We start from the raw sequence: 12970 nt of genomic DNA, 5'->3' as shown, positions 1-12970 counted from the left end.
CAAGGGCTTTGCAATTTGTGTAACAGTATGAATTGTAAGTGACACTGGTATATCATCTCCATCTGCCAGCATTTGAGGATTTTAATCACAGGAACTATTTCATGTTCATTAGTTGGAACTAATGTCATGCTATATGCAGTTATGACACCTAAGTTTATTGTTCTTTGTGAAATTTGAGCTAAGTGTTTGAGAAGCATGTTTAAAGCAATCACTTATGTAATTTGGCCGGTCCTTTTTTTTCCAGTATTGATGTCAACCGCATTTGTAAGTGTAATTTCCTTCTCATCCTGTACCTTCCCTGTTTTGTTTTTACAATCCATACAGATTTTGATTTGTTGCATGTCATTCTTATTATTTTTTAAATTTCTAAGTATCTTTGCCTTTGCATTTACCTGTTGGTATATTTTCTTATAAGTCTTAATGTGTTCTATAAACTGTGATTCTTTTCATTTGAGATCTGAACCTTTTGTAATTTCCTACACAAAATCCTAATGTCTGATGTAATCCAGGAACTAGATTTGATGATCTGTCATGAACGGACTGTAGCCAGTTTCTTAGGAAAACATGTTTCAAAATTTGATGTGTATTTTGAATAGAAAGAATTATAAGCATTGTTAGTGAAAGCACTTTTAACCAGGATTCATTTCTTAGGCTACCAACAAAACTAGTACTGCTTTCTGTAGGAAAGTTCTTCACACAGTTTAAAATTTATCATGCCCATTATAGTCAAAACAGCATAAGAAGACCTGTGACAGCTCGCAATGCTGTTGCGAGATTTTAGCTGCAAGCCACTAACAGCTGCATGCACAGACAGTAGCCATCTATAGAGCTGTGACAACTCTGAGACACTGCTATAGAGACATTTACATTATTGTACAGATTGTATACCGATTAGGTTCCTTTCAGATTACACTGATACAATAGCTCCCTACTTAGCAATCATATACAACCACTCACTCACCGATAGATCCGTACCTGCAGATTGGAAAATTGCGCAGGTCACGCCAGTGTTTAAGAAGGGTAGTAGGAGTAATCCATCGAACTACAGACCTATATCATTGACGTTGGTTTGCAGTAGGGTTCTAGAGCATATACTGTATTAAAACATTATGAATCATGTCACAGGGAACGATCTATTGATACGTAATCAGCATGGTTTCAGAAAACATCGTTCTTGTGCAACGCAGCTAGCTCTTTATTCGCACGAAGTAATGGCCGCTAACGACAGTTGATCTCAAGTTGATTCCGTATTTCTGGATTTCCAGAAGGCTTTTGACACCGTTCCTCACAAGCGACTTCTAATCAAGCTGCAGGCCTATGGGGTTGTGTGACTGGATTCATGATTTCCTGTCAGGAAGGTCACAGTTTGTAGTAATAGACGGAAAATCATAGAGTAAAACTGAAATGATATCAGGTGTTCCCCAGGGAAGCGTCCTGGGACCTCTGCTGTTCCTGATCTACATAAATGAACTGGGTGACAATCTGAGCAGTTCTCTTAGGTTGTTCGCAGATGATGCTGTAATTTACCGTCTAGTAAGGTCATCCGAAAACCAGTATCAGTTGGAAAGCAATTTAGAAAAGATGGCTGTATGGTGTGGCAGGTGGCGGTTGACACTAAATAACGAAAAGCGTGAAGTGATCCACATGAGTTCCAAAAGAAATCTGTTGGAATTCAATTACTCGATAAATAGTACAATTCTCAAGGCTGTCAATTCAACTAAGTACCTGGGTGTAAAAATTACGAGCAACTTCAGTTGGAAAGAACACATAGATAATATTGTGGGGAAGGCGAGCCAAAGGTTGCGTTTCATTGGCAGGACACTTAGAAGATGCAACAAGTCCACTAAAGAGACAGCTTACACTACACTCGTTCGTCCTCTGTTAGAATATTGCTGAGCAGTGTGGGATCCTTACCAGGTGGGATTGACGGAGGACATTGAAAGAGTGCAAAAAAGGGCAGCTCGTTTTGTATTATCACGTAATAGAGGAGAGAGTGTGGCAGATATGGTATGCGAGTTGGGATGGAAGTCATTAAAGCAAAGACTTTTTCGTCGCGGTGAGATCTATTTACGAAATTTCAGTCACCAACTTTCTCGTCCGAATGTGAAAATATTTTGTTGAGCCCAACCTACATAGGTAGGAATGATCATCAAAATAAAATAAGAGAAATCAGAGCTTGAACAGAAAGATATAGGTGTTTGTTTTTCCCGCGCGCTGTTTGGGACTGGAATGGTAGAGAGATAGTATGATTGTGCACTTAAATGTGAATTGCAGAGTAATCATGTAGATGTAGGTGTAGATTGGTTGAGGTAGCTGCAACTATGAGGTATTAACTTACCCCTATAGGCATGTTATTTTGTCCCAACTGAGGAGCACAGTTTGTGCTCATGTTAAATACTTTAGATGTCCCAGCGATGTGTTCATGTGGAATGAGAATGTTTTGTGGGGAGAAGAAGGAGCCAGTACTGAAAGAAAGTAGTTTATTGGCCGTTGAGCAATACAGCCTTACTTTTCTGCATGTGAATGAGATGCATTAATTAAAAACATTTTGAACCTTTCTATGTACCTTGTAAAATTCGTTCACTCTCTGTAACTATATGTTTCAATGTGTTACAGAACCATGCCCATCCATGGTGTTTCAGAGATGTCTACGGAATGTCATGCTATCGGAAGAACAAACTTCTGTAGCATTCCTCAATTCTCTCTTAAATCAGCTGAACTGGGTATTTTCAGAATTCATAGGTATGCTTCAGGAGGTAAGTCCGTCTAATGTGTTAAGAGTTATCATTACTATTCATCAAGTATTCACATGCAAGCAGCTATTACGTCTTTGTGTATTTTTTCCAGATACAGAACCTTTCAAACCGTCCACAGAGAGTATATATTGAATCTAGGCAGTTGAAGATATGTGCAACACATTTTGATTTAGCTTTGTCACTTCTCAGGGTTCTTGAAATGGTTGCATCTGTAGCGAGAGAGATATTTAGTAATACAGAGAGCGAATCTTCAGAATCATTGTTATCAAGGCTGTGTCAGGTTAGAACATGTGTTGTTGAGTAAAATAAACACTGAACAACAGATATTCCATGAATTGTTTATCGTCTTTTGTTTCTTTCAGCTGCTGTGCCAGGTATTGAACAGAATCAGCTCTCCAGCTGGTTGCTTCCAGCATGTGGTCATTCTGGAAATACCTGACCTAGAGACTATTGACCATTTTCCCATTTTGGCAGCAGTCATTGGTATATTGTTGGCCCTTCTTGAAGCAGACATGATCAATTTCAGTGGCAAGTATTAAATCATGCATAATTAAAAACAGAGGAGCTTCATAAACAAGTTGTTTATAGGAAGTAGAAGCCACAAAAACGTGCACAAAAAAAATTGCAGTTGGATGTCACAATACATACCACGCCGTTGAGGTTTTGATGGTGGTAATCAACCAGTAATAGATTGATGTTGCTGAAATGCTAAATTTTATAGCTAAATACACTAGCAGAAAAAAAGTTGCAACATCAAGGAGGAGTTGTGGGACGTAAACAAAAGTTGGTAGGTATGTTTCGACATCTGAAAGATGATGCCTCTTTACATTACATGCCAGTTGCATAAGAGCAGCACTACTAGAGCCACTATCAGGATGCAAGTCAGGTTTGCTTTAAATACACGCTCTGACGATCATGAACATTAGTTTGGACATGGGAATTTAATGTTAGTCAAGGATGACTTTAAGGTGACAAAGATTCCATTACCACCACCTCACTGAGTTTGAATGAGGTTAATAAGGCTACGAGAAGCTGGATGTTTTTTCTGCATTTTTGTGGAAAGACTTGACAGGAATGTAGCCACAGTTCATGGATGCTGGCAGCAGTGGTAACAAGAATGTGTGGTTGCAAGATGATCGGCCCCCAGATGGCCACATGGCACTACTGAGAGGGAAAACATCATGTTCAACATATGGTTCTGGTGCATCGTATCACATTTGCATCACATTGGCCCCAGATGGCCACATGGCACTACTGAAAGGGAAAACCATCATGTTCAACATATGGTTCTGGTGCATTGTATCACATTTGCAGCAGCAATTTGAGCAGCAGTTGGCACTACAGAGTCACAACAAACTGTTTCACACTACTGGACGCCTCTGAACCAGATGCCCTGTAGTGTGCATTCCACGGGCCCCAAACCACCTCCATTTGGGACTTCAGTGGTGTCAAATGAGAGCTCATTGGATGGTGGAGTATAGGTCGGTTGTGTTTTCTGATGAAAAGTTTTTCTGCTTTGGTGCTAGTGATAATCATGTGTTGGTTTGAATTAGGTCAGTTGAGGACCTGCACCCAACCTGTGTGCATCATCCTATACATAGTGGACCTACATCTGGAGCTTTGGTCTGGGGGGCAATTTCGTATGACAGCAGGAGTGCTCTTATTGTTACCCATGCACCCCAACTGCAAAACTGTACATCAGTCTGGTGATTCGACATTTTGTGCTGTCATTCTTGAAGAGCATTCCAGGATTTTTTTTCCAACAGTAAAACACTCACCCACATACTGAGTGTAACTCAACATGCTATGCAGAGTGTCGACATGTTGAGCCAGCCGTTGTGGTCAAGCAGTTCTAGGCACTTCAGTCCGGAACCTCGCGGCTGCTATAGTTGCAGGCTTTGATCCTGCATAGGGCATGGATGTGTGTGATGTCGTTAGGTTAGTTATGTTTAAGTAGTTCTAAGTCTAGGGGACTGATGACCTCAGATGTTAAGTCCCATAGTGCTTAGAGCCATTTGTTAACATGTTGCCTAGGACTGCTGGATCATCAGATTTGTCTCCAATCGAGCATGTATGGGCCATCATCGGACAACAACTCCAGCACCATCCACGAACAGCTTTACCCTTCTCTGTATTGACTGACCATGTGCAATTGACATCCAGCACCTGTACAACACGATTTATGCACATTTGCATTCTACATTCTGGTGTTTTCACTGGTTATCATGTACCCACAAACATTAACCTCTGATCTTGCAATGTTAATCACCTAAATAGGCTACCTAGACAAATGTGTTCTCAAAATTTCATTGCCCTACATTAGTTACTTTTCGGTGTTGTCTTTTTTTTCCCCGCCAGTGCAGTTTGACACTTTCTGAGCTAAAGTATGGATTAGCATCATAGTTATGACATATGTGATAAAAGTTTGTTGGGTTAGTTTGATGAGTAATATTGAAAATACAATAGTAACATGGTTCTATCTGGAGACTAGATATTTATTTTATTGGAATGACAGAATTCTCTCTGTTTTATTGTGACCTGACAAAACTTTCCAGACTTTTTGATCTCCCTGGTAACTAATTAATACACTCTTAATATACCACCAGTTCTGCTTTCACTTACAGCAATGTGTCTCATGTTTAGAAAGAAGTATTGAGCTCCCTTTCCTTAGAAGACTACAGTCCTTGTTCAATATAACCATTACCTGTACAAGTATACCTTCGGTAGTTGTGCCTCCATCGAGCCTGGCTGAAAAGTTGGTGATGGGGACAGTTTACTACTAATAATGTGGTCCACACTGGATTTGTGCTTTGCACACTTTAATTGCATTTGGATGTTGGCTGAACAACTGCTTATGGTCAGATCCAGTCTCATCTATATAAATTATGTACAGATACATGGTTACCCACATAATACACTCATTTTATGTTCTATTATGTGATTGTGCCACTGCAGTAACGTAACACTGAAATTACACAGTAGTTCACATGTAGCAAACAAATAATTAACACTGTCACATTGTAATAGTCTTAAAACACTGTCTTTCAGATCTAACAGTCAAATTGAAATGTAAACGATGTACACAGTAGCTGTCATTTAGAAATACAGTTCAAGTCATACTATTGTCACAGTTTGCATTAGTTATTATTGCAGTTAAACACTGTCGATGAGAATAGTTGTAAGTTCACAGAAAGTCATTAAAACCAGTCATTGAATCATGGAATGAACCCCCAGACATGAAATTTAATAAATCACCATACAGTTAACAACTTGAAAACTCTTCTACATTTTCTTTGGTACATTGTCCAGTATTTTTGGTCACAGATCTTGTTCATTTCATAACCTTCCTTCTTTTATAAGATGACAGCAATTAGAACTTAAGGTAGCTGTTCTTGTACACTAGCTTTTCACATATTGCAATTAAATATTTATGTTTCTGAGTAACTGAATGGGAGAGAGAGTTTCTTTGAATAAACAACAGTTTATCTGCAAATCCAGTGTGGACGACGTTATTAGTAGTTAACTGTTCCCACCACCAACTTTTCAGCCAGGTCCGAATGAGGCGCAGCCACCGAAGGCTTATTTGAACAGGTAACTGTTACATTAGGCTTTTATGTAACTAGAGTGATTTTGTTTTGTTTATGAGGTGATGGTGTAAAGCTGGTCTTTCAGATGTCAAGAAACACAGCATCAACTTGGCCTTCACTGCCTTCAGCCTGTTGGAGTTTGTGAACAAAAAGGCAAAGCTAGTTATGCATATCTGGTGCTACTGCTTCTTCTTGAGGAGACATTGTGTACCACACCTATTCTCCTAGGGGTGCTAAACAGAGCTATTACACAGACTTAACCATTGTATTTTGAGCCTTTAGAGCTCTGACTATGTTTATCAGTACAAGGAAGAAAAATGTGGGAAATAGAGACAAAAGCTAAAATGAGTAGGTAACATAGCAAAGAGAATGCCCCTTGGAAGCATGGATTTGAAGAGATACAAGCATTAGGAAAAGGACCAGACTGTAAAGATTACATTTAGGCATTGAGTTTCAAAACCCCAAAAGAGCTTTTGGAAGCCATTAAATTCTATGCAGGACCCATATTAGCCCAACCACCAGTCAGGGGAATATGGTCTGATGTATGTTTTTCTCATTTTTCTCAGTGGTACTGAATAACTCCTGTGCTACATAAAAGTTATGCTACCTATCTGCATCTACATTAGAAGTAATATCCTTCCTTTACTCGTTTAGCAAGTGATACTGGTGAGAACAATGGACTTAACAGTAGGAGTGACATTTAAATTACAGTCCAGCTATCCAGATGCACATTTCTGTTTTTCTTGTAGTTCTCACAATACAAAAAGAACCAATACTGCTCACTGTGTATTGTATACCATGTTTACTCGAATCTAAGCTGCACTTGAATCTAAGCTGCACCTGAAAAATTAGACTAGAAATCAAGGAAAAAAACATTTCCCAAAGCTAAGCCGCACCAGAAATTTGAGACTCGAAATTCAAGGGGCAAGGAAAGTTTTAGGCCACACCACCAAATCGAAACAAAGTAGGTCCATTGTAATATGAGACACAATTTAGGTCGAACGAATGACGGTACAGCTACAGTAGTTTGGTTCGAGTCATAAGCTTAGCAGTTAAGCTTTACGAGGTAGCCATTGCTATGTGTCAGGCACTCCATCCGTATTTATATGGGTACCCTTCCTTTTTCACGTGCTTCGTCTGGTTTGAATTGCTTGCTTATTTTTATTTGATCTGATAAGTGCCGTTCTCTTTGTTATAGGTGTTTATGTTGCTCTAAGCTGAAAATGCCTTACTGTAATGTGTCGTGCATTGTTTGTCGCATTCTGTTAATGAGTTCAAACGGCTCTGAGCACTATGGGACTTAACTTCTGAGGTCATCAGTCCCCTAGAACTTAGAACTGCTTAAACCCAACTAACCTAAGGACATCACACACATCCGTGCCCAAGGCAGGATTCGAACCTGCGACCATAGCAGTCGCGCAGCTCCAGACTGTAGAGCCTAGAACCACTTGGCCACTCCAGCCGGCTTCTGATAATGAGTGTTTACGGCCTGTCACCGCTCACGGCATGGGTTGCTTTTGTGCACGCTACTGCCGCTTACAATTTAAAAAAAAAAAGAGAGAAGAATCGTCTCATTAGTGAAACAATGTCAAGAGACTTCTATTTGTTGTTACTTACACTGCTGCTTTCTTTGATAATGATCAACAAGAACCAAATAATAGACTGCATATGATAGAAGATGTTCTGAACGAGAGATTAGCGAATATTTTTCACCGTTTGAAAACTTTTGCAGATGCCTCTTTAGTACATTACATTCTGCACATAAATTAGTCATCTTAGATTTAAAAATCTAGTCAATCGCCATGCTTCATTTCTGACTGTATCACTATTAGGCATTAGAATAATACGAATATAAACATGACATATGTATATTCTTCCGCATTTGCTGTTGTCTCATTCTAGTTTTGTAGTTTATTAGGCAGACAGGATTTAAATGAGATAGCAGCAAACACGAAAGAATACATGGCAAAATGTTTATATTCGTGTTATTCTTATGGTGAAGAGAATACTGCATGTGATTCACAATTCATAAAAGTTCCTATTAGCAACCATCTCTTCTCACAGGTAGGAAAAAATTCAGAACATAGAGTTGGCCATATTGACAAACATCCCAAACAGTCTTGTTAGTCGGATTTTCGTAGTACATTGAAATGCTGCTACATTCGAAGATGAACAATACAGAATTTGTATTTACTTTGTTGGATAATGTATAAAAATGCATTGGTCGAAACTCGGGGCGGAGAAAAAAAGCTCGTCTTCCACCGTTTTTCTTACTGATGCAGAGGTTTTGGTGCCAGTTTTTATCTTTGTGCCTGCAAAGCATGCCTGTGTAGCGCTACACATATTCAATGGCAGAAGTTAGTTGTGGCGGCACCTACCTACATTTTTCAGAACTTCCACTTACTTTGCACTCAATTGTAAGCCGTGGGCGGTTTTTAGGATTACAAAAACTGGAAAAAAAGTGCGGCTTTGATTCGAGTAAATACAGTATATTGTATGGCATTAACATATACTACAAACAATAGTGGACCTATGCTTCTGCCATGGGGAACCCCATATGTGATTTCTCGCCTATCAGAAGACTCTGTCTGATTACATTGGTTGAATTATTAAGTAATCTCTATGCGTTGTCAAAGCCCCAAGATCTCTAGCTCACTTCAGGCAGATAATGGTGTGGTTCCTTTGGATAGGCTGTGATTAATTCGCTTTTTAGCCATTGTCCAGTCTGTCTTAAGGAAACCAGTAACAGTCATGTTAGTTAGGCAGGCAGAAAGGTAAAGTAGTAGTTAGGACCATTTTCAAAAAGGCCATAATCCTGCCACTGAGCCTGAGCTTTATTGACAATGACCATTTTGTTGACAGGACTTTAAACACTAACATACCTCCCTGCTCTCTCATTACCTTTTATGTCCTTTTTCTTTGCAGCAAATGTATCTTTGCCATAATTTTATGTGAATAGTGTCCATTCTCTCTTCTTATTGTTGTTAATTTAACAAATTGTTTCTTACAAATTGAAATGATTTGCAATTGTTTTAGATAAAGGAGAAGCTGTGCCCAAGGTGTCAAAATGTTTGCTATCAGAGCCAAGTTTTCAGATGAGTTCCTTACATTTTGTTCTTGGTAATGCTGAGAAGAGCCGCCAGAAGTTGGATCCTAAACCATTTTCATTCAGGAATTGTAAGTGACATTTTCTGTAATTTCAAATCCATTCTTATCTTTAATTTTACGTTAATTCATGGTTTAGTACTTTTTTACATACTACATCCATTTATAAGTTCACACGATTTAAAACAGAAAACATGATGTGTGATGAAAAAGCATAAGTGTGCAGTTAAGGCTTTTGTTTCATATTTCATTTTAACCGCAGGTAACCCCAAGGTCTCCATAATTTCAGTCATTAAAGCTATGTGGTCCACTGTTTTAATAAAGTTTTTTGTCAAGATTATCATTTTTATGTTCATTGTCATAAGTTGTTGCTGCCCTTGGTTTAGTATTTGTGTAACTTTGTGTTGAGCACTTTGTGTAGCATGTCGGTGTTGACAGAGTTGTTAAATTTGTGGTGAGTGTTGTGGAACATGTGCAAAAGTAGAAAGCTTAGCTTCTGTTTTCAAAATTACAAGGAGACTGAATGGTTAGCTAGTACATTTCCTCCACGAGGCAAAATTCCATGTAGTGTGGATGGATATTTTTAAAATCAGATAAAGTTTATCCCTTCCTGTGGCAGAAAAGATAGATGTGTTGGAGAGTCTTAGAAATGAGAGGTAAGTCACTCAGATCCAGGTTGAGATGGACCCATCTGGTGTGGTACAAGGTGATGTATGTATGTATGTATGTATGTATGTATGTATGAGACAAAAAGGACAAGACAGATGTTAGAGAACCAGTAGGAGATCAAAAGTACTATACTGGCAGCTTAAGTTCAAAGATGACACAAGGACAGAGTAAGAGGTGAAGATGGACTAAGAGGAACTAGCAGGAAAGTGAAAAAGGAGATGGAAAGAAACCAAAAAGTGAGAAACTTTAAGGGAAAAAAATAACAGAATAAATTCTGACTAAATAAATACTACTCAGATAGAAATGGGGAAAAAGGGGATGTATGCTAATGGAGGCTAGGTTCAGAACTGTGGCAGGGTGCAAGGATATGTTGAAGGGATAGTTCCCAACTACAGAGTTCAGGGAAACTGGTAGTGTGTTAGAGGATCCATATGGCCTATTTAATGTAACAGGCATTCTGTCTTCTTGTAATTTTGTAGGTTTTGAGTGAATTTCCTTTTGCTACAATTAACTTCTGTATTCTTTATTCTCAGATCCCGAGGCTGTGACAGAAGAAGAAATTAGTCATGTAGTGTATATGATACGAATGTTGGAAAGTTACCAGCGAAGAATTTCTGAAGTAAAAATTGCTTCAGAGGATGACTTGTGTACAATATGTTATGCTTTTCCAATAAGTGCTACTTTTAAACCATGCAACCACCAGTCTTGCAGGTAAGAAACAAGGTGATGCCTCTGTCTGTCTGCAGTCGCTATACTACTTTTCTCTTTTATCCTCCGTCCACCCTTCCACTTACACATACACAAAAACACACACACACGTGTTTGTGTGCTCACCTAACCTCAAACCAGCTGCAGATGAGGGTTTGTCTTTGCACACTTTTTCACTTGTGTTTATTGTTTTACCGTCTTTATGTTCTAGACTTCTTCCGGTTATAACATCTCAGCTCCTCCACCAAATTATAACATCCCAGCTCCTCCACCAAATTATAACATCCCAGCTCCTCCACCAAATTAAAACGTTCCACTTCAATTTGTTTGCACTTATAGCGATCCCAGCTTCCTCAACCAAATTATAACATTTCAGCTCCTCAACACCAAATTAAAACATTGCATTAGGAGGTGTCTGCTTCGTGCAAAAGGTCTTGAGTTCATGTTGACGACAACAAGTAATTCTTCATTACAGACGTTTATTTAAAAACAGTACTGACAGACTTCACAGACTCAACAACTGACTCTCAGAGCTAACCGCACTGCATATCCCAACTGGCAACTGACAACTCCTAGGTGTATTAATATCTTTCCAAACAATGAGAGTCTTTGACAATGTTTTGTTTACAATACGATAGCAATTCACGACTTAAAACTAAATTAGACATTACAGAATTTTAGTACAAATTAAAGTAAGTAAAAGGATCAGTACATATAAATTCTTACAAGCATAATTTCCAAATAGATTTTATAACATTTTTCTACCAGCTTCTGGATAACCTTCACCAGATTTGTACCGATGTTTCCAGAAATATCTTGACATTTGATTCTGGATATTTCTTGAGTGATTTAGAACAACTATTTATATGTAAAATGATTTAAATCGTGTTTCAAAACGTAAATAAATCTTTTTAGCAATATTTCTTGATACAAATCGTCTTTCGAAATTAGGTTATGAAACAGTTTTCACAAGTTTTCGTATTTTTGCGATCATAATATAGAATTTCTCCATAGAAAGTTCCAGAAGTGTGCATTAAACGTTCATTTACAGACTTTCTCTTTAGCTGGTGAGTTTTTAAAAGTATCTTGTCCATATTATACGAAATAATTTAGCTCAAAACTGATAATTTATACAATTAATCAGAGCTATAGCAAACAGTAGTCTTTCTTTTACAAAATGAAATATAATTACAAAATTGAATGAAAATATGTTACTAACACTAATATATATTTACATTAATTCTATTTTTGTTCTTTCTGTGCAAAATGTCCTAATATTGACACAGTACAATATTTAAACATCACCAAAGTTTCCCTTTACATTTTGCATATCTGTATCGACATCCCCTAAAAGTCTACAGTATCGAATACTTCAATATGTCCCAATATGTCCTGTAATGTTACACTGTGTATACCTGTGCCGTCGAAACATTGCATTTGACAGTTTGCATTATGTCAAATTAGGTTAGCTATACTACAGTAGCAATGTTGCAGCAGCAGTGTCAATAGACATAGCAGATAATACGGTTTTATTTTCCCTCTCTTAAGCAATTTTTATTGAGCAGTAACAATGTAAGAATTAGTTTTTGAGTTGCTATCACAGTGACAGCAAATAAACAATCACATAATAATGTAGATCTAAGCCTTACAACATACATGTTTTTGATAATGGAGCAAAGAAATACAGAAAATAATCATTTGATGATGACTTGCATCTTGAAAACATAGTATGCAAAATAAATACTAAGCAAGATTGTAACTTCTGGCTGTTCATTCTACAATGACAGTGATGCAATAAATAACTGTTATTTATAGCTTACCACATGCCGATTTGTGGTGACAGAGTCAGCACCAAAACCATCGTTGTCGTCATCATCGCCAAGACATATCATTAATTGTTGATGGTCACTGATGATACCTTCCATTGTCTGTGCTGCTCGGATAAGTTTTTCAACTTGCTCGACTTTCATCCTCTTTCATCCTCTGTAAGAGCTTCACCACGTCTTTTCACCCCTGTTGTTGTAAAGGACTTCTTATTTTTCCTTATTTATGTCTTCACATCACTTCATAATACCTCAGTAGGGTTGAAATGGCAGTGATATGGTGGCAGTCTGGTACTTGGTGATTTTTTCTACTACAGTTGTA

At 38.1% G+C, this 12970-nt stretch overlaps 1 protein-coding gene across 2 annotated transcripts in view; it reads left to right on the top strand.

Annotated features, from left to right (window-relative positions):
- The window catches only part of LOC126284497 (E3 ubiquitin-protein ligase RNF123-like), a 184962-nt gene that overhangs the window by 169615 nt on the left and 2377 nt on the right, over window positions 1–12970 (top strand). For both annotated transcript variants that reach the window (XM_049983475.1, XM_049983465.1), the window contains exons 16-20: window positions 2617–2756; window positions 2848–3036; window positions 3119–3284; window positions 9380–9520; window positions 10651–10828. In XM_049983475.1, the coding sequence (XP_049839432.1) occupies window positions 2617–2756; window positions 2848–3036; window positions 3119–3284; window positions 9380–9520; window positions 10651–10828 (814 nt within the window). The remainder of the gene's footprint in view (window positions 1–2616; window positions 2757–2847; window positions 3037–3118; window positions 3285–9379; window positions 9521–10650; window positions 10829–12970) is intronic.

The sequence above is a fragment of the Schistocerca gregaria genome, chromosome 1 (assembly GCF_023897955.1).
Source record: "Schistocerca gregaria isolate iqSchGreg1 chromosome 1, iqSchGreg1.2, whole genome shotgun sequence".
In the NCBI taxonomy this organism is placed as follows: domain Eukaryota; kingdom Metazoa; phylum Arthropoda; class Insecta; order Orthoptera; family Acrididae; genus Schistocerca; species Schistocerca gregaria.
This window is presented reverse-complemented; position numbering and strand designations above follow the sequence as displayed.